This window comes from Leptosomus discolor, chromosome 1 (assembly GCF_034619465.1).
Source record: "Leptosomus discolor isolate bLepDis1 chromosome 1, bLepDis1.hap2, whole genome shotgun sequence".
Taxonomy (NCBI): Eukaryota; Metazoa; Chordata; class Aves; order Leptosomiformes; family Leptosomidae; genus Leptosomus; species Leptosomus discolor.
The window spans coordinates 203,310,653-203,337,985 of record NC_141391.1 but is presented as its reverse complement, the minus strand read 5'-3'; the positions used below and the strand labels follow the sequence as shown (position 1 = coordinate 203,337,985).

General features: G+C 43.8%; 2 protein-coding genes across 3 annotated transcripts in view; one reads left to right on the top strand and one right to left on the bottom strand.

Annotated features, from left to right (window-relative positions):
- Positions 1–300: 300 nt before the first annotated feature.
- On the top strand, positions 301–18,653 carry HBP1 (HMG-box transcription factor 1). Of its 2 annotated transcripts, none has more exons than XM_086480621.1 (11): positions 301–327; positions 4,518–4,710; positions 5,825–6,059; positions 6,938–7,070; positions 7,862–7,973; positions 8,096–8,208; positions 8,532–8,688; positions 9,254–9,398; positions 11,782–12,111; positions 15,852–15,993; positions 17,530–18,653. In XM_086480621.1, the coding sequence occupies exons 1-11, from the start codon at positions 313–315 to the stop codon at positions 17,545–17,547; spliced, it is 1,593 nt and encodes a 530-aa protein (XP_086336747.1). In that variant the 5' UTR covers positions 301–312; the 3' UTR covers positions 17,548–18,653. The 2 variants fall into 2 exon arrangements, with proteins under 2 accessions (XP_086336747.1, XP_086336755.1); XM_086480629.1 differs by lacking the exon at positions 301–327 and adding an exon at positions 1,100–1,116.
- Positions 18,654–18,994: 341 nt separating this feature from the next.
- Positions 18,995–27,333, bottom strand: part of COG5 (component of oligomeric golgi complex 5) — a 194,023-nt gene continuing 185,684 nt past the window's right edge. Inside the window, exon 22 of the mRNA XM_086480612.1 lies at positions 18,995–19,154. Within this exon, the coding sequence (XP_086336738.1) occupies positions 19,040–19,154 (115 nt within the window). The 3' untranslated portion in view covers positions 18,995–19,039. The remainder of the gene's footprint in view (positions 19,155–27,333) is intronic.

Genomic DNA, 27,333 nt, shown 5'->3' with positions numbered 1-27,333 from the left:
GCTGGCAGGCGGTGGCGGCGGCCGTGACTACAGCTCCCAGAACGCCCCTCGGCGAGCCAGCGGAGGCATTGGCCAATCGGGGCGCTGCCTGGGAGCGATTGATGTGCAGCACGGTGCAATCCGCTGCGCAGGACAGTCAAAACATGTCCGCCCTCCGGGCGGATTCCTGATAGGCAGGCCAGACGACCAATAGGAAGCTGCTGCGGCTCGAGGAACGTCGTCTTCGACCAGTCGGCGACCGAGCACCGCCAGGCTCGGGCGGGTCTCCATTATGGGGAGGAGGCGGGGGGGGGAGCGGAGGGGAATTTGGTAATGGCGACGGGTTTGGTAAGTGCTACAAAGTTTGGAGCTGCCGCTTTTGGGGGGCTGCGAGGCGCCGCTGGGGGTCGGACGGGGTCCGCCGGGCCGGAGGGGAGCGGCGGCGGCAGCGGGCCGAGCCGAGGAGGCCGTTTGCTCCTGGCCCTTGGCGGCGGCAGGAGCCCGGACATTGTTTACTGGGCGCCCTCCCTCACCGGCCCGACGGAGCCGCCACCCTCTGGCACTGCTGGGCTGAAACCCGCGGGGTGCGCGGGGGCACCGGCCCCCCTTGGGGCTGCGGCGCCAGACGGCGAAAGCGAGCGAGACCGAGCGGGCGACCCCCGCTTTTTTCCCCCGGGGAGCGGCAGCCTGCCCCGATCTGTCAGAGCGAGGGCGCTGCGCCGCGGGGAGCACCGGCGGCTTGGCGGGGGGGGGTGGGGCGGCACTCTGAGCCCGGTGAGCCCCGCGCTGGCGGGGTTGGCGGCCTCGCCCCGGGGCTGGTGGCGGGGTCTGGGGGCGCGCGGCGCGGAGGGCGCCCCCGCCGCTCCTTCCCCCCCGGCCGAGCCGAGCCGAGCTGTTACGCAGTTGTGAATGAATGGGGCCTTGCGCGCATGCGCGTTGCCCGCTGAAGTTTATAAACAAGGGCAGCGTCCGGGCGGGGATCACATGACGGGCGGGGGCGGAGGGGGCAGCGCGCTCCCGGGCGCGGCGCCGGCGGCTGCCCCAGGCGGGGGGGGCCGCCCTGCGCCCGCGTCCGTCTGTCCGTCCGTCGCTTGGGGGTCACGTACTGACGCGTGCTCACGCGCTTTTGATTGTGCTGTAAACACCTTCCTTACGTAACTTGGGGAAGTCTTGTTTGTTCTGCGGCGGGCCTTTAAATGGGCGAGGGGTGGGGGCAGCGCTTCCACGGGGAGGGGGGGCGAAGGCACCCGGCGGAGTCCGGTAAAAGCCCCGGTCGGGCCCGCGCGTCGCGTCCCGCTGGGCGCTGTGTGGGGCTGCGCCCCCGCGGCCTGTTCCTGGCAGAGCGGCGCGGGCCGGGGCGGCGGTCACGGGGCCGTGCCAGGAACAGGCCCTGGTGCGGCTCCAGCGCCGCCGGCACTTCGTGCTGGGCTCGGGGGAGCCGTGCTCCGCGGTCCGCGCCGACGGCGGGCTGCCGCCGGCCGGGAGCTGGCCCGGGGCTCGGCGGTCGGTTGGAGGAGGGTAGGGACACGGCAGAAGGAAAACCACGGGAGCGCTGCCACCCAGGCGCTCCTGCGCGGCGCGGTTGGGGTGGGTGCCGCCCGGTTCCTGCTGAGCCCCTTCCCAGCCACAGCCTTTATTTACTTCTGTCCCAGATTTATTTTTGTCCTTTAAAAATAGCTATGGTTTAATTAATAAACTCTGTGTTAATACTGCCGCTTGTTTTAGTGTGATAAATTGACTTATTTTAAAGCACGAATTCATAAATAAATTAGCCTCTAAAGAAGGTGGCAGTAATTGTAGTCCTGTGAAGCGTGCTTCTCAAAAACATCTGTTACAGCAAGCTTTGAATGTGAAGTTGAATTAAAAAAAAAAAAAATCTTTACAAGGTAATTAATGACCATTCCCCTTCACGTTCCAAAACACAGGCTGAGGAAAAGCTCATGGTGTCCAAAGCATGCTTTAATCAAGTAGAATATGAAAACCGAAAAGTAAAGTTGGTCACTTTTTTTGGTTTTAATTCATTTGTTAAAGCATTTTGGCTTTTGTACACGGGTGGCTGTGGTTTAGAGAAATTCTTATGACTTGGAAGAACAATTCCATTTCTCAAACAAGTATGTTTCTTGTCAGACTAGCGTTTTGTATCTGTACCTTATCTCTGGCCTTCAGTGTGTTGGGGTACCAGGACAGGCAGTTTGAAATCTTGGCAGCTGGTGGGAAGGAAGGAGAAGGTAACATTCCCAGAATACATTAGCTCTTTCATTTTGGCAGGAAAATGAGAAAGGAAGAGAGAAAAAATAGAGGGAAAAACAAGGCAGAAGACGGGAAAGGAAGGACGTCAACAAGCTAGAAAAACAAGGAGTGGCTTTTCAGAGTTGATTATGTGGAGATAATCATCAGGGTCCTGACCTCTACTATTGAGGTCTGATTTTTTCTGTTGAGAAATGACTGAGCTTTCTGCTTTCATGGTTTTCTGTAATTTTACTGTCCCTCACAGGTGACAGAGGAATAACTTGCATTAGAGATGCTGCTTAGAGGTGAAGACACATGCCATTGGTTGTTTATTTGATTGTATATTATTATTTTTCTTACCTTCCCTCTCCACATCCTTAAAACCAGCATTACACTGTTGCAGCTTTTGCAGTAGTGCTATTTGAGTAGAATCAAATGTCTTTTTTATGTTTGGAATGTTATGTAAGTTTTGCCTGTGTTTGAAAGATGAGGAGATGAGAAGACTAAAAATTTTCCGGTAAAAAAAATTCGCTACTTAGGTTAGGCCTCTTCTGGTAGGGCCAGTATGTAATTCCAAGGGTTATGTCTGAGCTAATATTATGTACAGGACAAGCTGCAAAATGAATGAAACAAATGCATGGGATGAGTAAAACCATGGGATATTGTTCATGTTGGCTGCATGCACACAATACCTTTTAATTATTTATTAAAATAAAGCCTTTTTTTTCATAATTCTTATCAGATGGCTTTTTGTGCATTACACTGGCGGAACTTTCAGGATGATAGGTTTACTGTTTCATATTAAAATATTGGACTGTTTTTAGCTATTCCTTGTATTTCTGTGCATGATACCTTACTTAGTGGGCATGCGTGTGGTAGACTTCAGATTTTCTTTCTTACTAAGCTGTCTTTTCTGCTCTTCTATGAGGGACTTATGATCACTTTTTCAGTGACACTTCGTTAAAGTACAAGCAAATCATGTTATGGTAGCTTTAATTCATCATCATCTGGAAAAAACAGTAGATAACCAAATTACTAAAGGCTGGATAACCTTGTTTTCCAGCTTTTAGAGGCAGTGGTTGTGTAGAATAACCACACAGTTCTTTGCTGAAGATGATTTGAAATGTTTCTTTCGATATAGATGTCATAGTACTGGGATTTGGGGAAGTGCAACTGCAGTGAAATCTACTAGCAGAGGCTTCCTTTTCTTTCCATTTACAACACAGTTAATCATGTTAGCAGTCCGCTGTGTTGGAGACTATACCTAGAGCTGAGATAGTAAGGGGTGTGAGGGGCAGTGAAAAAGGCTTCTGTGGATACCCCAGTGGTGACAGGGCGACCAGGAAGAACATGGGCCTGATGCTGAATGGCGTAGGAGACCTAATGTCAGCAGGTCGAAGGCGACATCTTTGCTTTGGTCTTTATTTGCAAGGCCTGTTTCCATGTTCCTCGAGTCCCTGGGCCTAGCAACATACGTGTGACAGAGCGAGGGACTTCTTTGTCTGCGGTAGAGGCAGAGCAGGTTGGGGGCAGGCCAGTCCTGTGAGCCGGCCACACACAAGTCAGTGAGACTGGATGGGAAGTGTCAGGGGGCAGCTGGGCAGTGTCATTGTGAGGACAGTCCCCAGAAGGTGGTGGATTTGATGGCAGAAGGGCTCCCAATAACTGGGAAAGTGAAAATGTCACGCCTGGCTTCAAGGAGGAAGGTGTGGGGAAGCTACAGGCTGATCAGCCTACCTTAGTCTTCAGGAAGGCTGTGGAGCAGATCCTCCTGACAGCCATGTCCTGGCTCTTGCAAGGCAAGAAGGTGACTGGGAATAGCCAGGACAGAATAACCAAAGGCAAATCTTGTCTGACCTGTGCGGTTGCCTTCTGTGACAGGGTGCGTGGCTCAGGGTACCAAGTGAATTTTGTTTACCTGGGCTCACGTGGTGGCTGAGGAGATGACCCCGGACTCTTGGAGGCAGTGAGCACAGGCTGTGTTGTGTAAGGAGCTACTCCTTTACAACAACAGTCATCACTGGAACAGGTTCCTGAGAAGTGTCAGGGATTCTGTGAATCTCCATCCTTCAAACTGCTAGACACTTGAGTGGCCGGGGCTCCAGGCAGCCTCGTCTGCCTTCAGAGTTGGCTCTGCTTTCTGCAGGAGTAGTACCATATCATCTCTAGAGGTCCCTTTCAAGCTCTATTATGCTGTGATTCTCAACAGATTATGGAAGATTTAGGGTTCTGGTAATTAAGTAGCTTGTCAGAGGCAACTTTGAAACAGTTTATGTCTATACAGGTTTTTAACCTCTGTCTCTTTAAAGTCAGATACTTTGGAGCATCCTAACATGGTGTGGGAAGTGAAGACAAATCAAATGCCTAATGCAGTTCAGAAACTCCTTCTGGTAGTAGACAAGAGAACTTCAGGGATGAATGAGTCACTGGAGTTGCTGAAGTGTGATGAAAACCTGCCCTCTTCTCCTGGATATGCATCCTGTGATGAACACATGGAACTTGGTAAGTAACGTGACTTTTTCAGAAGATGACAAATTCTGAAGTTTGTTGTCATTTTCCTGTAGTGACATTTCTGAAAGCTTATGGAAGGTTACTGATTTTTAACTAAAGTAGGAGAGGGAATATGGCAGTGAGCTGTGACATCTGAAAGTCTTATTTTGCAGTCACTTTTCCCTTTAACACGTTTCCAGTTCTGACACACTGGCCTGTTGACTTAAATGTGTTCTTGAACTCGGAGCTACAAATTTCTGCTTCTAATCTTCAGAGGTTTTTTTTTGGCACAAGAGTAACAAACAGAAAGCTCAAGAGCTCCTCCTAAAGGAAATTATGTGGCTTTAGATCGGCTGCAAATGGAGATTCTGGGCTGGAGGAACACATAACTTCGGTTTCTTGTGTATTGGAGAAAAACAGTGTGTGCATTAGAAAGTATTGATATAATCAATGAAATGTGAAGACATTTAATCGAATTCATGGAGCAATTAAGAATAAAAATGTTTACTTGCACAAAAGCATGTAAGACAGACTTTTGTTAGCAAGCTGGGCTCTCTTCTGCTGTTCCGTATAACGTGAAACATGTAGATTATTGATAGGAATTCACCCCTGCCAGGCTACATACCCAGCTTTCATGACTTCCGAGTTAATTCCAGTTCCTGGTGGAAACGTGGAAAACTTTTACCTCGTGCAGCCCCTGATGTTGAAAATTTTTAGTGTCGCGCCTGCTAGGATAGATTTAGTTGCCTTTGGTTCAGTGTTTTTTAGTGTAGCATGTTGTAATGTTTTAGTGAAGCATGTTGTTACTTTTGCATAATTCTGCAGTACAATTCTGTGTAAACTAGTCAATCTAGTAAAAACTTTAAACCCAGAACTACATTTTAATCTAGTTAATGTTTTTCTGAAACTGCTTGTATGAATGTACAGTAGACTAGAGAGGTGATTATTTCTGTGGCCATTTTGTCAGTATTGTGAATGGGGTTTGTGAAATGTTGGTAATTGTGATATGAAAAAATAAAATCAGTTACTCTATTGCAGTTCCTTTTTGATTTTTATTTGCAAGATTTGGTGTCCACTGGAATTTATCAATGGGTATAATTTTGGTGCTTTGTGCATTTGGTCGTAGATGATCTTCCTGAGCTACAGGCTGTGCAGACGGATTCTACTCCACCTGCGCTTTTTCAGCTCGATGCTGATATTTCCCATCAGGAGTGTTCAAGACCTTCATGGAACCAACATACCTCAAACAGCAATTCGGAAAGTGCTTATTCTTGTGAGAATGGGGTGAACTGGTTGACGGAATTAGCAAATATAGCCACGAGTCCTCAGAGTCCTTTGATGCAGTGCTCTTTTTATAACAGGTACCGACATTCATTTCAATTTTGAACTCCTAAGATTTGCAGTATTATGTGTCCAGAAACATTTTCTTCACTGTTCACACCCTCTGACTTTGAACTGGAGCCCTATTTTTGATCTTTCTATATATTGACTTTACTCTTCTGTGGACGATTGCACAGGACTTGTTTCAGAGCCTGTTGCAAAAGCTGATTAATTGCCAGCCATGAATGAGGTAGGATGGTGTAAGGACGTTGCCTAACCACAGAAGGCTCAGAAATTATGAGCATTTATCTCATGTGAAGCAGCAGATGAAAAACTGAGATGAATTTGTTATGTTAAATTCTTAATACTTATTAGTGCTAATTGGAAGTCTAATGCAATGTATTTTTTATTGGTGCCGTTTCAGATGTGTGATCTGTGAATTCCGTAAGGCTGCGAGAAGCAGTGTGGGGTTCTAGAAATTTCTGGGCTTCACCTTTTGTTGTACAGCTTCGGTCTTAGGTTTATAATAAGAAAATTAAATGCAGTGCTGTTAGCAGTAATGCAGTTGGGATTTAATCATTTGGACCGAGCAGATGTCTTTATGTACTCTAAGAATGGGGTATTCACTTCAAGATATTTGTAAAAACTTCAGCATTGTGACAGGGAGACTGGTGTGAAGGTAGTACTGTCATGTGGGTGGTATGCAGGAGCTACGCAGGAGCTACACTAAATACTGCCTTTGCCTGAGCTTGCACCCTTTGATCATCCCGTTTGAAGATTGGTGCGTGGGAAGTTTATTTGGTATTCACCTCATGCAAACAGAAATGCTTGTTAAAGAAAAGCATTTTACAGTAATGGTAGCTAAGTCTTGTTTTGTCTCCATCTCAGATATTTTTAAAAATACGTTTTTCTGTTGTAGATCATCTCCTGTTCATATAATAGCTACAAGCAAAAGTTTACATTCCTATGCACGTCCTCCACCAGGATCCTCAAAGAATGATCCTAACTTCTCCAAGAATGATTTGGATGAAACACCAGTCAGACATGAAAGGGTGAGTTGTTCTGAAACATTTCTAAAAAAAATAAAGATGCATGAATAATGGGTTAAGCTTTTTGAAAAGACAAACTAGTTTTTAAAAAATCATGTGTTTAGTTCTAATGCCATTTCTGTTTAAGCCGTATTTTCTGTTACTTTTTTTTTTTACCAAACGCAGTGGGCTTGTAGTGCTGCATAATAGAGTCCACATTTTTGTGAAGAGATCACATTCTAAGAAAGCTCTGCTTCTCTTGTAGTTCCTTCTATAGCAAGCTTTGAAAAATTGTATTGACTTGTTTGCTGTCTCGAAAAGGACATACAGAACCATCTCCTTTTAGATGCACAAAACTTGTCAGTCGTGCTTCTCCCTTTCCTGTGTATAAATTTGTGTCTGAAACTTGTCTGTTAAAGACATCGAGTTTTTCCAGTGATTTATCTGGGCCCTACAGCTTTCTGCTAATTTGTCCATAGAGCAATGTGTGCTTCGAGTGGTTCTGTGGGTGACCAAGGAATGATAGCTTGTAAAATGCTTGTACCTAAGCATAAGATAATCCATAGGTGCGAAGTGAATCTCAAAGAATGAAACCCAAAAATTTCAGGATGGCACGTTTCAAGAAAAGGAGATGAAAATACTCCATTCACACTTACTGCATTCCTTGAGCCTTTGTCTTCCTGTTACGTTCCTATTGGTATTTAAGGCAAAATGATGGCACAGGTACGGATTAGGGAATGTTTCTGAAGACGCGCAAGACCAGCCCTAAAATATTTCGCAGTAAAATACCAACACCATTTTCCTTTTTTTAATAGGCAAATAGTGAATCAGAATCTGGCATTTTCTGCATGTCATCACTTTCAGATGATGATGATTTAGGATGGTGCCATTCCTGGCCCTCAACTGTTTGGCATTGTTTTCTAAAAGGTAAAATAACATTATAATCAAATTGTTATTTGTTTTGTCTTGTGGGGTTTTTTTGGTAACACAGACTTTGTTACATAAAACTAATCTTTTTTTCTTTTTTTTTTCTTGAAAAAATGTATTAGGCTCTCGTTTGTGCTTTCATAAAGGACGAAATAAGGAATGGCAGGATGTTGAAGATTTTGCAAGATCTGAAAGCTGTGGAAAAGAGGAAAATCTCCCAGTGAGTCCTTACAAGGTAGCTGTTAGTTATAATAAATTCATTTCAATACTTTTAGCAAATATTTAGTTTCTGATGTTATCCCTGTGCTTTTAATTACTGTCTCAGGAAGACATGTTTGTACTAAACTTGTCTAGAGCTGGTCAGTGTACTATTTGAGTATCTTGCTGTAAGGGAATTGAACTGAATTCATTTAGGTATGTTTTGAATGTTACATTGTCTTTATTAATTTCTAGTGAGAGCATTTAGAGTGCTGGTATTTTGTAATATAAGATGATGAATATACATAGGAATATGCTTTTCTTAGGGGAAAAATCTTTTGACTGTGTGTATGTCTACAGGGCTATGGTTCCGATGGGTTGAAGTTGATTTCTCATGAAGAAAGCATTTCCTTTGGTGAGTCAGTGCTGAAGTTGACTTTTGATCCTGGCACAGTAGAAGATGGCTTGCTTACAGTAGAATGCAGACTCGATCATCCTTTTTATGTTAAAAATAAAGGTATGAGATACTACAAGTATACTTGGTTGTGCATTAAAATATTCTTAGAAAGTGGTTGCAGATTTTACTGGCATCCCATGTTGCTCAAGAAATTGATAAAAGCAGTGTTGTAGAATGAATTTACTTTCTTTGTAAAGAAACCCAGAATTTGAGCAAACCAAACTGTAAAGCTATAAAGCTGGAGAAATACTGCGTATCTCTTAAGGAAAGATTTGATCAAGTATATCAATGGAGCTCAGGAAAGCAGAAAAAACGGGGGGAAGAAAGGAAAACTGCAAACAAGGGAGGCTTTTCTCCCTCCCTTGCTAAACGTGAAACTTCTGATGGTAAAAGTTTCCAGGATTTGATTACTTTTTTTGCTAGAATGAGATTTTACTTGAGATAAAAATATACTATTTGCAGTAAGAATTCCCTGCATAAGTGTTTCTGATTTTTCTTTTGGGTGAGAGAAACTACATCAGAACATTTTTGTAAAATGATACCATTTAGAGATTTAGGATTGCTCCAGTTAAGAACTAGAGAGATTGTCTGGCCGTCTGTCTAATTTAACTCTTTACCACTTCAGGTTGGTCATCTTTTTATCCAAGCTTGACTGTGGTACAGCATGGCATTCCATGCTGTGAAATGCATCTTGGAGATCTGTGTCTACCTCCTGGACACCCTGATGCCATTAACTTTGATGATTCAGGTGTTTTTGATACATTTAAAAGGTAAATTTTGGATAAAGTGGCCTCAGTGGTTCTTGTATTTAATGAGTAGGCACCTTACGTCTACAAGAATTTGAAGCATTATGTAGAGCAAAGAGAGAATAATTTTGGTAATACAAGATAGAGGGAAAAATGGAGACTGAATACTAGGAAAGCTGTGTAATTGTGTGCTCTGCTAAACTGCAAAGTAGTGCCTTGGAGTGAAAGTCCCTTTTTGTGATAGTTTAAGCCAGGTTAGATAAAGCAGTAAACACATATATTTTATCTGTATAAATTCCTTAGGTAAAGTGGGTTATGTTTGGAAAACCTAGTACAGTTTTCCCACAATAGGATGTCTGCCAGCTGTTAACCTGTGCTTCCTGTGCAGCTCTGTATCTGAATTGCCTGAGCAGTTCTTAGTAATACATGCATGTGCTGTGGCTTTAGAATGTAGCACTTCATGATTAGGTCTTACTATTTTTGTATATTCTGCTTTCTTGTCATTCTTTTCTAATATATCAAACTCGCCTAACTTCAAAATTTGATGAGCTTTGCCTTGCTTTGAGCAAGAGGTTCAGCCAGATAAGCATCAGAGGTCCTGTCCAATGTCAGTTATTCTAAGATCCTAAGGAAATAGTATTACTCATAAAGATTTTGCCATACTATTTTGAGATTCCTACTTTTAGTAGAATCCATCATCTCCTATGATGTTATCTCCTTTTTAGCATCTGTTTTCTGCTTTTTGTTTTGTTCTGTTTTGTTGGGTTTTCTTTGCAGTAGAAAAAGTGAATTTAAAATGCTCTTTGCAGTACAAGCTCTAGGAGCTCTTGTATGGTTTCAGTCTGGCATAGACAGTGAGTTCAAATTGCTTGTCTTTGCTCATTTGCTGTCTGGGTTTTCTTCCTCTTCTGAACTGCAATTCTGAGCTGCATATGCAGAGAGCTGTTACAATCATTATATTTACATCTCACCGAAGAAACTGGACTTCTGGCTTCTTACTCATCCTGCAGCCCAGCTGAATATTGCCTGGACACTTCAGATTCCTTGGCTCTTTCTGGGCAGAAGGGAGTAAGTCATTGAGAAAGGAGCAGCTGTGGTTAACAGGACAGAAGAATGAAAAAACAAAGTCCTGCTGTGTTATGGGAAAGAGATTAGGAATAGAAAGGGCGCTGGACTGTTTGTAGAACAGAGAGGTCCTTTCTCATTATCTTGTGAACTTGCTTGCGAGGTTGTTGGCATTATCCTGTCTTTGTTGCTTTTGACTTTTCTAAGGGATTTTGGAGACAACCCTTGAGGCTCCTCCACTCGTGCTTTGGATCTGTCCCTCAGAAAGGGCCTGCTTTTGCAGGTGGGGGCTGGACTACCACTTGCAGGGTTTCCTTGCTAGTTTTGTGTTCAGAAAAAAGCTCTTCAGATCCCTTATTTTTGCCATAAATAAAGTAACTCTAGCCACATTGAGCAGTGGGTGAGCAGGGTGAGCAGAGCCTTGGAGTTATATACATTTATGTTTATTTTGTGGTGGTAACTTAGTGGTTTAGGTTTGTGATCGAGTAACACCTTTACAAGTGTGTTTTCCCCATATAGCGTGCTAAGGGCAGCATAGCGTGTGGTTCCCAGGCTGATCTGCACACACCTGGAGATGATAAATAGTCTGTGGAACTAAACAACTTCTGTAGTGATTAGAGGTTTTTGTTGGTCAGCAAAAAATTACATCTGTTTAGAGTATTTGGAAGTCTAAATTATATGGAAACAACTCATCTAAGCTCTTGAAATACCGAGGAATCTCACATTTTTGTTCACTAGAGGGCAGACATTTGTCAGCTTTGAGTCAAATTGTGCAACATCATGGGTTTTTAAACGATTTTTTTAATCTCGGTGGAAAGTTTGTCTGTAAAATAATAAGTATTTAACTGCCTAGAGAAGTTATTTGCACAATAGCATATGTAATTTGTTTTAATATAGTGGTTTCATATTTGTATTTTAATACATATTTGCAAGTGAACTCAATGCTTATTCTTCCCACATCAGTTGTCCCTTTCAGTACCTGTCATTCACTGACCAGATTTGATTTATGGTAAGCACAGAAGCAGAAAGAAGCTTATTTCAAATAAGGACGAAATTAAAGATGGCGTATAATTAATTGATACACAGCTGGGGAGTCAGTAGTACACAGTGGATCTTGCAAAGTTGCAGTCTGCCATCCCACTGAAAAAACTATTAATTCCTCTGCCAAAGTTTTGGGTCTTTTTTTTTTTTTCCCCCACACGGACACCTGCATCAAGCACAGATCATTATGCCACACACAAGAGACCAGTATACTAGAAATGTAGTACAGGTGAAGAGTGAACAGTTAGAGACTTTACATGAAAATCACTTCATCATTTTATGGTGTGTGTTTTTCTTGTAGTTACGACTTTACACCAATGGATTCCTCTGCAGTTTATGTGCTAAGCAGCATGGCTCGCCAGCGTCGCGCTTCTCTGTCTTGTGGAGGATCAAACAATCAAGATGCTGAGAGATCAGAATGCAGTAGTAAAAACTGTGCATCTACTGCATCATCACATCTTTCCTCCAGTTCTTTGTACAGCAAAGCTGGCAAAAGCCACAGCTCAGGGACTGCAAGTACTGTGAGTGCCACTTCTCCAAACAAGTGCAAAAGACCAATGAATGCCTTCATGCTTTTTGCCAAAAAATACAGAGTTGAATATACTCAGATGTATCCAGGGAAAGATAACAGGTAATGGTATAAAATGGTAGTTTTGTTATTACTGGTGAGCTAGCAGAGTATCCGTGTCCCACCTTTAAATTTAAGTGGACTAAATTTTGCATTTGAATACAGTGTGTGTATATTGTTCTGAGAAGGATGCTGGCACAGGACTTAATTGATGGGTGGACTTAAATATTTACACTACTTGGTAAATTTGACACAAACTATTTTTTGCAGACTTACCTTCTGAGAAAGCATTTGGGTAAAGCAACTGACATATGTATGTGTGTGCACCGGCAGAGTCACAAATACACGACAGTCGTTGTTTACTCTGATGACAAATGTTCATAGGGAAAAAGTACGAGGCTCTCTGCTCGTGTGTTGTAATGGGGAAAAGGGGATTTCTGGTTCTTCTAATGAAGTCGTGACATAGTATTGCAGATTGTTCAGTGAAATTACTGTCATTTGTTCTCAGTCTGTATATAGTGTTGCATAACGGAGTACTGATTTTTAGGGTATCTGAAAGATCTTATTCCAAACAGTATGTTGCCAAATTTTGCTTGTCCTAAAGGCATTCAACAACCTGCTGAAACTTGCAGGAAGAGTCATGTGACTGTGTGTTTGGGGGAGAGTTCTTTGTTGGTTTGTTCTTTTGTTTTTATCTATAGGCACATTGATGTCTAAACATTTTTTAATAAATATCTCTATTATATATATTTTAAGTAATATTTTTGCTAGTTGTGGGTATGCAAATGTAAACTAAACCACATGAACATGCACTGATGTTACAATCAGATTGTTTATGTATATAACATTATGAAAATGTTACTGTAAAAATTGCATTGTCACGTAAAAATTCTGGCACGAACTCTAGCAAAAACTAAAGGTGACAGGGCTTTGAGAGGGTTTGGCTATTCTAGAATGTTCTAGTAAGGAGGCTGTAGCTGTTGTTGAGAAATAAAATCCTACCATACAATAACCCATCCTTAAATCCCAGCCAGTCTTGGGTGTCCTGGCAGTGATATTCTGCAGTGTTTATAGTCATTTCAGTGAAGCAGATCTGCTGGCTTCACATTCATTGCAGCTCTTAGTGAGAAATGGAACAGGATGGCAGCTGGGAAAGTTTATGATGGTTATACATTTAATTTAAAATGATGATTTCAAATGGATGCAGTGAACTGGAGCTGCAGCTGGATGGATGTGAAGCTAAGTTAATTATTTCAGTGAGCAGGTTTACCTTGAAGGAACGTGATGACAAAGATAGAAGTAAGCTTCAGAGAGCACTGGTGGCTGTCCCATTTGAGGCAGTGCATTTGGATGCAGTTTCCTGGCATCCACAAAATAGTACAGAATAAAGTGTAAGAGTTAGTGATAATTGGCATTCGGCTGCTGTTGCTGAAGTATTTATTAATTTAGCTGTTCAGAGGCAAGTCCTCATGTTTTTTAAATGTAAGTATGTGTTGTTTTCAGATTACCAAGTAGATCTTACGGTTGGTTACATGTAGTACCTATTTCTGTACGCTGGAGTTCTTGTTTGCTACAGCTGTTTTTTCTTACCATGTGAGAAAGGACAGAACTGGAGGTATTCTGAGTTAAATGGTCTATTCTGAGACAAATTAGCTCAAGCTATGTCAACAAGATAGTGAGCTGTAAACATTCAGAACACAAGTTGAAAGTGCTGAGGACCCTGAGACCGTACTTGAGAAACTGGTGTTAGGGTAGCACGTGTTTCTCTTTAAGATACTCCGACTGTAACCATAGTTGGACTTGATTGTGCTTTCAGAAATACTGGAATAATTTGAATAGTGTATGTTCTAAAGATGAAGGAAGTCACCTGAACTATTGGCAGCATTTGTTCCTGCTGAACATCATTACTGAGTAAACTCGAGGCACTCTCAGCTGCTGTTTGACAGTTTCTTTTGAATTAACTGCAGTATTGGTCTATTGCTGAAATGTTGTCAGGTATCTTACCAGGGTTTTAAGAGGACAGAGGCAGTGTGCAGAGCACTGCGGAGTTCTGATGAGGTGAGGGGCACCTAAGGCAATGATGCAGTAAGTCCATTTTTTTCTTACTTGTTTCTGGTCAGGAGAATTAGGTCTCTGTTACGTCAGGAAGTTTCTCTTTTTTTTCAGTCTCAGTGATTGCTCATAAAGCTATTTCCTTGGAGAAATGGAGTTTTTGTCTCTGCAGTAGATTTTTCAAGCTTTTTAGTACAGATCTGTACTCACTTCCAGTGCGTCGGTGCAGTTTTTTCTCTGGAGGTATAAAATACATATTTTTGCATTTCAAATACAGAGATTTCCTAGTGCATTTTTACTCGGAAGTGCAATGGCTTGGTCAGCAAACCTGCTCTCCCTGGGTCACTGTGTTCTTTCCTGGGGGTGTGAGTGACCCAGTACAAACTGGTGACCAAAACGAGACAGGTTTCTGGTGCTGTTGATTTGCCCCTGGGTACTGCCAAAGCATGGAAAATCTGCTGGTTGAACTGCAGTGTCTTTACTTCTGATGACAGACCAAAGAGACTGGTTCTTAATTTGGGTAGAAAACCAGAAATTCCATTGCCAAAGAGACAGGCTCTGCAAAAGGATCCGATGTGGATGGGATCTGTTTGCAACTTGAGGAGGCTGCTGTAAGGAGTCACCAGAGTATGTGACAGCACAGGCTTAAGGGCAGCCCCAGTGGAGTTCTTAGTGTGCTCTCCGAGTGCTCTGCAGCTGGTGGAAGCCTGAACACTGTCTTGCAGGATTAAAATCAGTTTTCTTGGTATGGTGCAGAAAAGCCTTCAGAATTGCTGTATGTGAGGTGCTGTGGAAATGGTTGATGACACCCTGCTGCTCTTGATTCTGTTAGAAAGTCTATGAATAGCTTTGGTGCTAGCAAGGAATTCTTTAATACGATAAAGCAGAGTACTTGGTGTATATGCCTTTTTCTTAAAGCTGGTCATAGAACTTTCATCACTGTACTCTGAAACTGAAGCATGCCCTCTCAGTAGTTTAGTAATGGTCTTCGATAAAAAAGCTGTTCAGAGATTTTCATTCAGCTAAAGGATGGAGTTAAAGCTTTAGGGAATATTGATCCAACATCTGGAGTGCAGCGGTGCAATATGACATGATAATATGGGGAAATACTGTCCAAAAGACAGGAGGTTTATAAGGAGTAGGAAAAGCAATTCATCCAGCTTCTGGAAGTGATGATGGGTGTGTTAGACAAAAGGTTCCTTTTGCATAGGAACATGAACTTGCCAGTGTGTTCCGCCCAGTCTTACGGATTAAAGGTGAAGGGAGTTGCACACATCTGTTAAGTAGACACTGGGGTTTGCAGTTCATCAGGTGCTTGGCTGAGGTCATCTTCACGTCATTGCCCTCATCACTAGCGAACATATTTGCAGCAAATCTGTTGCACGATGTTCTAGTACGAAAGCAGAGCAAATGTGAGTTACCATTTGGTGGTGGTTTTTCTAACATCCCTATTTTGCTGGTTTATGCGAGTTGTTGAGTATTCAGACGTACACCCTTTGAAATGGTAGAATGTGTGTTGACCCATGCTCAGCTAACGCTGAAGTCTCAGTTGTTCAACTGTTACAAGAAGTATGTGAAGATAATCACAAACACAATTGTTTAAAGACTTTTTTTTTTAAAGATAAGTTGATTTTTGTCTGTGTATTATTTCCACATTTCTATCTTCTTTAAAGTGCTGAGATAAGAAGGAAAAAAATGAGGGTATTTCTTAACAGCCTGTCCTGACCGTACTGTAAACATTTATCTTGCAGAGCCATAAGTGTGATACTCGGTGACAGGTGGAAGAAGATGAAAAATGAAGAGAGACGGATGTACACACTAGAAGCCAAGGCCTTGGCAGAAGAACAGAAGCGTTTAAATCCTGACTGTTGGAAACGAAAACGAACAAATTCTGTATGTTTGTGAAGCAGTCTTTTTCGTTATGTGGGTAAATGTGTTCTTAGGGTAGCTACAGTGTTTTTTGTTCAGGGTAAACTCTGCTGTCTACTTCTTAGTAGCTCAAACCTTCCATTTTACTTGCCAGTGTTGTGTAACCTACTCTTGGACAGTTGGCAGGAGGATCAGGAGAGGATCTGGTCTGTCTCTGAGTATTTTATGAGAGTTCTGTGAATTCTGTTGGACTGAAAGTGAGTGTTCTGGTGAAATGCAGAGGAAGGGCACATGAGCTTTTCTTTGAAGTAACTTGATTTTATAAGGTCGTACCTAAAATACCTCCATCCATTCCCCTCAGAAACCCTTAAAACTTTCACAGAATCCTTCTCTACTGCGATTTAGTCAGTCTCCTTTTTCTTTAGTAAAAGCTTTTTCTTTTCCATTTCCTATCTTTTTTACTCGTAATTTGTGTCAGCATATATGAAGTTATTGAGGGAGAAAAATTTAGAAGGCTGTCAATTTAAGAGTTAGCAGCCACGTATTAGTAGGGGCTTTGATATATTAGGTAAGATAAGGTCTTTCAAGCTAATACATCATATAAAGAGAACATCAAAAAAAAAGGAGATTCTGCCATCCTGAGTGGTCAGCTAGAAGAGTAGGTTGGAAGGGCAGATCCACCGAGGTGCACAGAATGAATGGCAGGTCCTTTCATCAGCCATTTTGTGCCAGGGTGGGAGCATCAAGTGTGGTGTGGACTTCACAGGTTTAAAATTTCATCCTCAAATTACCCCTTTTTCTTTCATGTGTAAATGAGGCCACTTGAGATCTCAAGCGTATATGCAAGTGTTGCCTTAGGACTGAATAAGAAATGCTCTGACACCAAGTTGCTGCTTACTGCTGTACGTGCTTGGTGCCGAGTCTTCAGTCCCATGTTGCAGAAGGTTTCACCAAATCCCAGCTGCTAGGGACAAGCTGTTTTTCTGATCACTGTATTCTGTTTAATCAACAGTGATGGCTTCTGTTAGATTTACTTGTGAGTTTAGTTAAAATATGTATTTAGTTTGTGTTTACACTGCTGCAGTGCTGGTCATGGGATGGTGAGATCAAGTTCACTTCACGTGTGCACCCCTGAGAGGAATAGCGATGAGTTGGCCTCAGTAAGAAGGGTGGCTTTCTTACCCTGCCTTCTAGTAGGATTTTCCTTGTCCTTAGGGCCTTCAGGCCAAGGTTACAGTATCTGTAGAACCTCTTACTTCAGTGTTACGTCAGGAAATACCTTTTTTAGTTGTTTTATTTCAGTGAACTAAGAATTGTATTTGCAGCTTGGTTACCTTGTTAGGTAGTGATGGTGGGGTCCAGGCTGTGACAAAGAAGTCTTGATGGTCTTTTGATGATCAGGGGATATAATCACCTGGTTTGGCCTTCTGTTCTGCATAACTGACCAATGATTACAACTACTCATGGCTTTCAAAACAAGTGTTTGCGAGATTTAAGGTAGCATCTCATTCCCCTTTGCTGGGTAACCGCTAACCTGGTTTTTCTCTTCTCTTTTCTCAGGGCTCACAACAGCATTAAGCCAGAATTTTCCTGTTAACTCTGTATTTACAAAATGGCTGTTGCTTAATGGCAAGAAGATGCAACATCAAGGTCTTACTCTTTGTTGTGACTTTGTGTGACCATAAAATACTGGCACCATCAAGTCGGAAATGATCTAAGGAGTGCAGATTTGCTTTTTACAGTAGAACATTAAGTAAGCTAAAACTATCAACATTTTAAACCAAATTGCCTTATTTTTCTTCCAAACTTCATATATGTATCAGGTAATACAGGCTTGAAAATGGATATCCTGTGGTGCTAAAGTACTTTAGAAAGAGGCAAAGGAGATGTGTATAAATGTTTATTTTTAAAAGAAAATGTACAAAAAGGGGAATTTTAAACTATGTAACAGCTGTTTATATCCATTGATTCTTATTGCTGATTAATACGTATTGCACAACTGTATTATTAATTACGATTCTGGGGCCTGGGATTTTCTGAAATGGCAAAGTGTATAACCAGCCTCTAGCTTCCCAGCCTGCCCAGACGCCAACAAGCTACCAGAACACGGGGTAAATGGAGAGCGCAGTGTAATGTAGCACGGGAGCTGCTTCTTGGGTTGCCACGTATAAAGTTTGTACCCACGAGCAAGGTATTTCTGCACCAGCTGGCACTAGTGAGAGCTGTTGCTTCCAGTGGAAACAATGGCCCAGGACAGGATGAAGTGAGTAAGTAGCGTTATCTCAAGAAAAATGGTGCTGTCGATATCATCACCATCATAGTTTTAACTCTGTGTTTTCTCTTTGCCACATATTCTACAATATTTTATTTTGCCATAAGACATCTTTATGGTGGGGGCAAACTTTGCACTTAACTATACGTGCAACACTTGCACTTTACTTTTTTTTTCCTCCAACTGTCTAAAATTAGAGCAGCTGCATTAGGATTACAATTGCTTCTGCTGTGAACTTCTACAGTCATGGCTTTTCATGTACTAAACAGCTGTGTGTTTCGTTTTTTTTTTTTTTTTTTTAGAATCACAACTGTAAATTTCAGTTTATGACACATGTCTACATGATGTTGCCCCTAAGATTTTTGCACACTATATTCTTGTATATTATTTCAAATAAATTCATTAAAATCTGTGGTGTTGCGTATTTTATAAAATGAAGAAGGCTGATCCTTGAGTCAGCCCTGCAGCGATGAGCACGTTCTGCACAGAAGTCTTTACCTGAACCCATCCGAAGTATATTCTGGTGCTTGGCAGTCAGGAACCTGCTGAAGAATTTCAGATACTGAATTCAGGATTGTACAGTCAATGCTCTTTATTACAGTTTTAGCAAAAAGAGTTGAAATCAGTATATAGTATGTCAAAGCAAAAAGCAGTGCAATAGAGAATCATTTACGTTATTTGTAACTATTTTTCCTGGTGTTAAAATAAAGTGATTTTTAGATGGAAACTTTTAACTATTCTAGTGTTCCACAAGTACAATTTTCTGAGGAAGTCTGAAGCAGAGTTGTCCAGATAGGATCACTGAAGGGTCGACATCGCTTTCTGCAGCAGCTGAACCATTACGGGATAGACGGGTGCAAACTCCTTTCCCTCTCTTGTTCTTACTGATTGAACATAAGCTTCCAGTGCACCCCTGAAAAAAAAAAAAAGTAACTGAAGCAGTTAAGTAATGTACAATACTGGAAGTTCAGGATCTGCAACTGAATTTAACTGACTTCTTCCCCCCCCTACAGCATTTTCCTCAGGTCATCTTGCATGTCTCTGTGGAAGGAAGTGGGGCAAGAAAGGCCGTACAAAGCTCTACATAATGTTTCATGATCTTTCTCTCCTTCCTTGCATGTTCTGAGGAGTGAACAAGTTAACACTTAAATAATCATCAGCAGCATGTTGCAGATGGCTTGAAATGACAGCTCTGACGCACAGACATGGGCACAGTGCTGTTCTGGTAACCTTTAGAAACGAAAAGAATAGACTCCAGCTGCTGCAGACGCTAAGAGTACAACTTGCAGCACGAAAACTGGGGCACTGGTGAACGACCGAGATGCCTTTGGGTGTTTTCCCGTCTCAGTCTTTTGAACTGCCACTGTCCTTTGGGAAATGCTGCGCTAACCCACAGACAAAGCATGTGCGTGCGTGTGTGTGTGTGTGTGTCTTTGCGGTGTTTCTGCACGTTGTAGAATGTCACAGTAGTCGTGTGTGAGTTGCACAAACACATTTCAAAGCTAAAAGGGGCAACTGTGATGACATGCTTGTCTGTGCATAATTTAACTTGCTTTACAGGGCCACCTTTCATCCAACAATTCTAGTAAATGGCGAACGACAGCAGAGCTGTAAAACAAAGACTTTGCAAAGGCTGATCTTTTCAGAGTCTGGCTTAATAGTTCATTAAGTACACCGAGTTAGTTTGGCCATACTTAAATATTAAGACATATGCTTCTAATTTAATTGTGGCCTCCTTTTTTCCCATTCTGTTTCTTCATGTAACAGATAGCATGATCTTGGGGTTTCCAGCTAAAACTCTCTGTTTATATTATGTTCCATTGGTGCTATTTACAGCAAAATGTTGACAGTCAGGCAAACGCATGCACAAACAAGAGGCCCCATTTCAAGCAGGGTGTAAGAGCTCCTGGTACATGGCTGTTCCTCTGCTGGATGGTGACAGCTGCAGCACTAACACAGACTCCTGGCCGTACCCAGGCACCACCTGCAGGACAGTGGGTCCTGCTGCTAATGCCCAAGTAGCAGAGCTGAAGTCGTCGCTCTGGGTCACCATGTGGGGAAGCAGTCCTGGGGTTCGTCTCCTGCATGCCTTTATGGCAGCGTGGGACACACCAGCACAGCTGCTCTGACAGGGAGGGGTCTGCGGGGTTTTTGGTAATGTGGCAGGAACGTTCCCAGTCCCACTTGGGGAAGCATGCAGGTGGTGGTTGTGCACATCTGGTAATGGGCAGGAGGGGGGAAAACCGGGTTGAGGGAGGTGGCACCACAGAGCAACTGCAGTGTCCTGTCGATGAACACATCAGCTGGTGTAGGATGGTGGGCTGGGCCGAGGCAGAGCGCTGTTCATGGTCGCTGCTGCTTCCAACAGCCAAGCTTGCGGTGAAACACTGCATTCCCGCACGGAGTTCAGGGGACCTGAGGCAGCGCTGCTGACCCACACGTGCCTGCTGGCAACTGGAGGCGAGTGACAGGCACTAAGTAGGCATTTAATTAGGCAAGGCTTAAGGAAAGCAGAAGCACTAGAGAGTGAGACTTGGCTTACGATGTTACACACATGGTCTCCTCCTGCAGCAAGATGATGAGAGGAGAGGCCAAGATCCCTGTGTAGCACTGGAAAGCTACAGATGAGCCCACCAAACCTGGCCAACCAGAAGAGGAGATGATAGGAAGAAGTGGGGCTGTAATACACTTTGATGCTTGAGAGCAAAGCTATTGCTAAACCAGCAAGGGCTTTGAACGTCCTAAACGAAAACTAAAACCCACCCATGTCAGAGCGCTGCTGGGAACCTCCAGCAAGTGCATTTACTAACACGTGGGAAGCGCTCCTGAGGCCAAGAGCCTGTACTTGGTTTGCTGGAGAGACGAGCCTGAGCTTTGGGTTCTGAGAAGCCAGTGACAGCAATGACAATTCGGCCCAGCAAGCTGGTCCTGGGGCTGCACCCGCTCGCGCCAGCACTTCTCATCCCCCTCAAAGCCGGGCACTGACCTGTAAGCCTCACGGCCGAGTGCAACAGGAGGGCCCACCGAGCACGCATGTAGGCAGTCAGACTCCCGAGCCTGTCACTAATGGAGTTTGACATGGAGAGAGTGAAGCCTGCACCTGTGCCACCAAGAAACCTGAGGTAGCTTTTCTTCTGAGCACAGGCTGGGAATGAACCAGCACGGACACAAGGTGATGCTCACCACCCCCCACAGCTCCTGACATCCCCAGGCAGGGCAGCTGGACTTGAGCCTCCCCCTTCGCTGAAGCCCAGGCCATGTTGTCCGAGACTGAGGTGATGCAAAAGGAGGATGGACTGGAGCACTGGAGACTTGGGAGGCTTCAGAAGAATAAAGTGACCGAGCACAGAAACAGTCCCTCATGTTGACCTGGGTGCACTTGAGAGCCGTCAATGTTGGTAACAACTTACTAGTGAGTTACTCCTGAAGGGTCCACACCAGGTACCAATACACTCCAAAGAGTCACTTGCTTTTTTTTGCACATCAACAAACAGCAAGAGAAAAGTTACTTCCTCATTACAGCCAGAAAGGCAAGGAGAGAATATTTATTTTATCTAGTTAAAATAAAGCTGACTTTTTGCACCTGGTCAGCTCCCTGAAAACCTTCAGCCTGTTCTTCCCAGTGGTCTCTGGGGAGCAGCACACAGTCTACAGGGAAAGAGGCAACAACTAAAAACCTGCTTGCTGCAGCCAGGAAGTGCTCTGGGTGCAGCTCACCTCACTCCCAACAAAGGTCATCGGCATGATGGACTGCAGAGAGATCAGGCACATCCACAAGTTTTAAATGCCAAGATTTAAAGAGAGGAAGTGAGACTGGGGGAAAGGGACAGCAGGTAAGTGTGCTTTGTCGATAAACTGGCCTCTCGTGGCAATGAGGGGCAGAGCATGTGATGAGCAGACTGAGCAGTAGGTGGGAAGCGCAGGCAGGGAATGCTCAAGGATCCCATCAGGATGAGGGTGGATGCTTCAGAAGACTCAGCTGTGTCTCAGTTTCCACTCAGGTCAGCACTCAAGTGCTCCGGCCAGCAGTAATCGTTAAACATGTCAGATGGTAGTTACCTTCTACAATGAATAGTCCCTTGTATTAAAAATACAGTTGAGAAACTCCTGTGATAGTTTTCTTACTGTAACTGTCATTCATCTTGATGAATCTCTCCCCGTCCACTCACCAGTGTCCCTGTCTTCTCCTCTATACACTCCCCAAAGTTTGTTGGGCCCAAATAGTTTTTAGAAGTCATCAAAAGCTGAAAATAGAAAAAAACATATTGACCTGCTTAATTTAGAATGCTCTAACACCTCTTGGTGAAGTTGTGGGTTGGCATCATTGTCCAGATGGTAACACTGCTATCCCTTCCTGACTATCTATCTCCTTGCTTTGAAAAAGCCCTTGAAAAAAGATGACAGAGATAACCAGATCCCTTCAGATGAAAGGGAGAAGCTTTACCTTAAAAGCAGCACCCAAAACCACTCAGCGTCACCCTTGATAATCCTTAGCCAGACTGTAATTCCCATCAGATCAAACAAGAGGGAATGAGACTTAGGCTACGCTAAGTGCCAAACACCAGTATTAGAGTCCTGCTGTCACACCTTCCCACAGCTTTTATGTTTTTTCTTTCTCTCCTGCATCAAAAGAATCTGATTTCACTGGCAAAACCACCTCCATCAGCGGCAGCCGCTGTCCTCTTACAACTCAAGAAGCAGCTAAAAGGAATTCGGCCAATTGTTTGGTGGCCTCAAAACTGCCAGACCCTTCTCCTTCCCAGCAGAGACCGAGAGCCGACAGAAGTTGATCTTTGTCAGCTCTCTTCTGCTGTGCTTGCTCTTCTACTGTGGCTCTGCTTGTGTTGTTTCAGAGAGACAGAGTCCACCTTCATCAGTATGACCAGCCCAGGAGCATCTTAACTAACTCTCATTTCTGCTCAAAAGACAACCAATAATTACTACTTCATCAATACTATAAGGTGAATTCTCAGGCATTTTTCTAAACCAGAGCTCGTATTACATTCAACAATGAAAATAAAAGCTTTCTCAATACTGTAAGACTCAATGCATTCACTATTTTCCCATGTCTCATGCCCGCATGTCCAATAAAAGTATTTAAACCCTCTGAAGCTGAATGTTAAAATGCAATTCACAAACAATAACCTTATCTGAACTGCTAAAACAAAAGCTTGGTTCTTCTCAGACAGTAAAGAGTTTCGCTAATGACCATGCCAAAGGCATGGTGAGAACCACCTTCTCACCAAATTTAACATTTATGTAAGTTTTGGCTTGTCAGCCTTCAACTTCTGAAGGTTATTTTGCAGATGCCATGTCTCCCATTGGCAGGAACTTCACTGTAACCCTGGGGGAACAACTGATGGGAACTGCAGTGCCAAGAGAACAAACAAGTCACAGAGAAACACCTACCGCTGAACAGAGGACATGGGCACCTCCAGCGAAGAACTGGCCTGGAGAACGACCTGCTTCATGTACCTGTTAGAGGTACCAAGAGGCAGCTGCAGTCACCTGGAGCTCCATATGCTACCTGGTGACCACGGAACAGCTCATAATCTTGCTCAAGCTCTGATCGGCTCAGGAAACTCTCCTCTGCATTGCTGTCCACGGTAACGACATGACGGCGACAGGCCAGGAAGCCCGTCCATCCTATTAGGAACAGCATTCCTGGCAAAGGAAGGTCCAGGTAGCAAAATGGCAGAAATCATGAATCCAGGGAGAAAGGATGTTTGGAGCCCAGAGAATAACGGTGAGGTTGCTTCAGAGCGCGAGGGAGGAACGGGCTGGGAGAGGTAACCGCAAGCACCAACAGTCATGAAGTAGATGTGATTTCAGAAGTACATTCGGGATGGGAATTTTGCTTCTCTGAAGACAGCTACCAAGTCTTAAGTGTGGGATTTCAGGATTGCAACACACAGAAATGCAGGAAGCTGCTTACAGCAAAGCGAGATGGTTGCTGCTGTGCCCAGCCAGATTTCAGAGGAGGCTGGCTGAGCTGGGCAACTTGTAACAATACGCTTCACTGAAGTTGCTGCGATGCCTATGTAAGTGTACCTCATTTTGGTAAGTAAGTGTGTCTCATCTTGGGAGATAATGAGTTTAGCAGCTTTGTTAACACTTGAAAGGCAGATTTTATGACGACATTTTTGTAAACTTTACCGGTCCTCACTCAAATGAGCTTTTATAAACTATGCTGGCAGTACAGAATTCAATTCATATGCACCACTTTACCACTCAAATCTTGTCTTAAAAAAAGGTAGGCCTGCTCCTGTAGAGGACACTGTAAAAACACTAGTGCATAAGTAGTAATGGAAAAATAAACAGCATCATGGGTGAAAGCAGTATCATCAAGTCTCCAGCACAGAAGAGATCACAGCTGTTGTCATATAAAAAGATGTAATTTATAGTTGTATTACTGGTATTTAAGAAGATGGAAGAAACCCTGTTTATGTAATACACAAAACACACTCTTGAAGGGATTAGACTAAATAATGCCCTAAATTCAGCATCTTCCAGTCTAATAAAGGACATAAAACCTGTTCAGCAATCTGTTTCTATTTTAAAAGACAAGCTATGCTATACATTACCAATATTGTTTGTAAAAGAGAGCTATGGGAAGAGGGTTGGTGGGATGTTCTGCATATATTAATGCTTCATTAAAAATGCCATAAGAAGTAAGGAAAAAAAAATCTAAGTTTAAGATGCCCTCCCACATAAGGAAAAGGATTTTAAAGCACTTATTAAATTACTTCACTTGCTTGAGCAAAAACATGAGCTTTCTTGGAAATCAGGACAAGCTGATTATATAAGACGCAGATAGTTCTTTTTTAAAATGTTATTTCAACCCATAAAGATTTGTATCTACAGTTAAAAGAAAAAAAAAAGTGTACGATTTGGGCTGTAGTTCTTAAAGGGATCTTAATGCATATCATTTAGAATTACTCTAATCCATTAGTTAATTTTATATGGAATTGTGAATGTTAGTGCTACCGTCCTGGGCTCTGACTCGGTCAAACGGAGCCTGATTTAAACCGTAACCTCCAGAGGAGGCAGGGATCATCTTTCTGTTCAGTAGCGGGGTAGCACTCTGTGCGCTCAGGTCCCAATCAATTAGCAGGGCAACTGGAGGACGGCAGTTTTCTCTAGTACTTTGTCAAAAGTCTGTTTGCTCTGCAAACTTCAGGGCAAAGAGGAAAACGGAAAATATGCTGTGTAAGAGCAGATCTGTCTGACACCAGATCTATTTAACTGAGTGCTATAAAAGTTACTGTAAAACTGAACAGTAAAATCTCCAACAGCATCATCTATAGGACAACAGATTAGCAAGAGACATACCCGGTTTATTCCAGGCTGCGTAATAAAGAGATCAAAGGGACTGTGCGCGGACAGACAAGCATAAGTGACGGAGGGTTTTACGCATGGCCTGGCGCTGGCCGGGGGACTGCTCGGAGGCGCCGCAGCCAGCACGGGCAGCCCTCCAGCCACCCTGCGTGGCTGCCGCTTGCTTGGTTTCAGCAGAGCGGAGCAGTGACCCAGCCCGGCTCTGCTGCTGGCGGCAAAGCTGCCAGGCTGCTGCGCCTAGCCACACTGAACCTCGGGCACGGGTGGGGCTTTCGTGGCGGTCCCCAGGCGGGTGCTTGTCAGTGGTCAGCACCACTTGCTGGCTCAGGACACCGGCTCGTTACGAAAATGAACCCTTTGCTGGACCTTCCAACTCTGCTCCAGCAACACTGATCTTGAATGAGGAGTTTACCCACGTTCTAATGGTAAAGATAAGAATTGGGCCCCTGCGTGGATGAACTGTCCTTCAGGCTGGCTCCAATCCTGCCACGTCTAACAGGGTTTCTTTTATGGAAGATAGGTTGAGTTTTCAAACTTAATTTAAAAAGAAAAAGAAAAAAAAAGGGCCCTGGCCGCCTAAAGAAGCTCTCCTTTCAACACAGTCCCCGCTTGGGGAGGACGCCTGCAGCAGGGTCATCTCACCTAACTTTGAATGCCTGCAGGGCAGCTGCCTGCCTGAGAGAGCTCCCGTGTCCCAGCCCACGCTCCCTGCACTGAGCAGAGAAAATGGAGCTTTCAGGACACAACGCAACTGACCTATTTTAGGCACCTACTTCAAGACGAGATGAATCAGCCCCAGCAGCGCCCGTTTCTCTCTGTTGACTATAAAGGGAGTCTGGCTAATAGACCTCTGGCCAGGTAAATCCCACCCTTTGTGCTGAAGACAAGCAGAAAGAAATGCACAAAAATGCTCAGAATGCTACTAATTCATAACATTAACACTACGCTGCATATGAAGCATTTAAGATCTAGAGAAGGAAAGAAGCACTGCAATTAGCTTTAACGTGAAGATGTAAGGGTTCTGATAATGCAAGTAAACTAATATCTAAGCAGCAGGTCCCTAGAGTGGCACAGTCATTACAAAGGGAAGTTGCAGAAAATTACCACTTGCAAGGTTGCAGCAAACATAATCTCTTGTTGAAGTCAGTGCAGGGATCTGAAGGCTCAAAACACCCAAGGTTCGATTAGCACGGCTGAACAACTACAGGCAGAAAAAGCACGACGAGGGTGACTGATAAGAGACTCCAGACAAATGAGCAAGATGCCTGTAGTTCAACTTCGGTTCACAGGAGACACGTGAAGAGCAGACTCGGAAATCTTTCAATAGAGTATTAAAGAGAGTGAAAGACAGTCACACTAGTGACCGACGTTTGCCTGCTGGCCTTACGCATGGACAACCGGCCCATTTAGAAATGGCCAACAGGCATGAGGAGATGGTCAAAAGGTGAATGCACACAGCCCTGCCTGCAGAGGTTACCAGTGTCTGCAGAGGAGCACCACCCCCTTTGCTCGCGGCACTCAAGCGCCGGTCAGCTCTTTGCTCCCAGCCCTGCAGGGCTCTGCAAGCTGCCAGCCAAGCCCCCCCGAGGGAAGAGCCCGCTTGACAAACCCAGCGCAGCTCCGCCAAGCCGCGCGAGCGGTGCCTGCAAGCGGTGGGCCTGGGGATGGATGGAGAAGCAGTCAGGCGTGGGCAGTGACAAACAGCCTTGCTCCGGCATACCAAGAGTAGGGAAGAGCCCCTGGAGTGCCAACAG

Coding starts and splice junctions, on each gene's coding strand:
- HBP1 (XM_086480621.1), top strand. Junction 4,711..5,824: donor TGATGAACACATGGAACTTG/GTAAGTAACGTG, acceptor ATTTGGTCGTAG/ATGATCTTCCTGAGCTACAG. Junction 9,399..11,781: donor GTTTTTGATACATTTAAAAG/GTAAATTTTGGA, acceptor TTTTTCTTGTAG/TTACGACTTTACACCAATGG.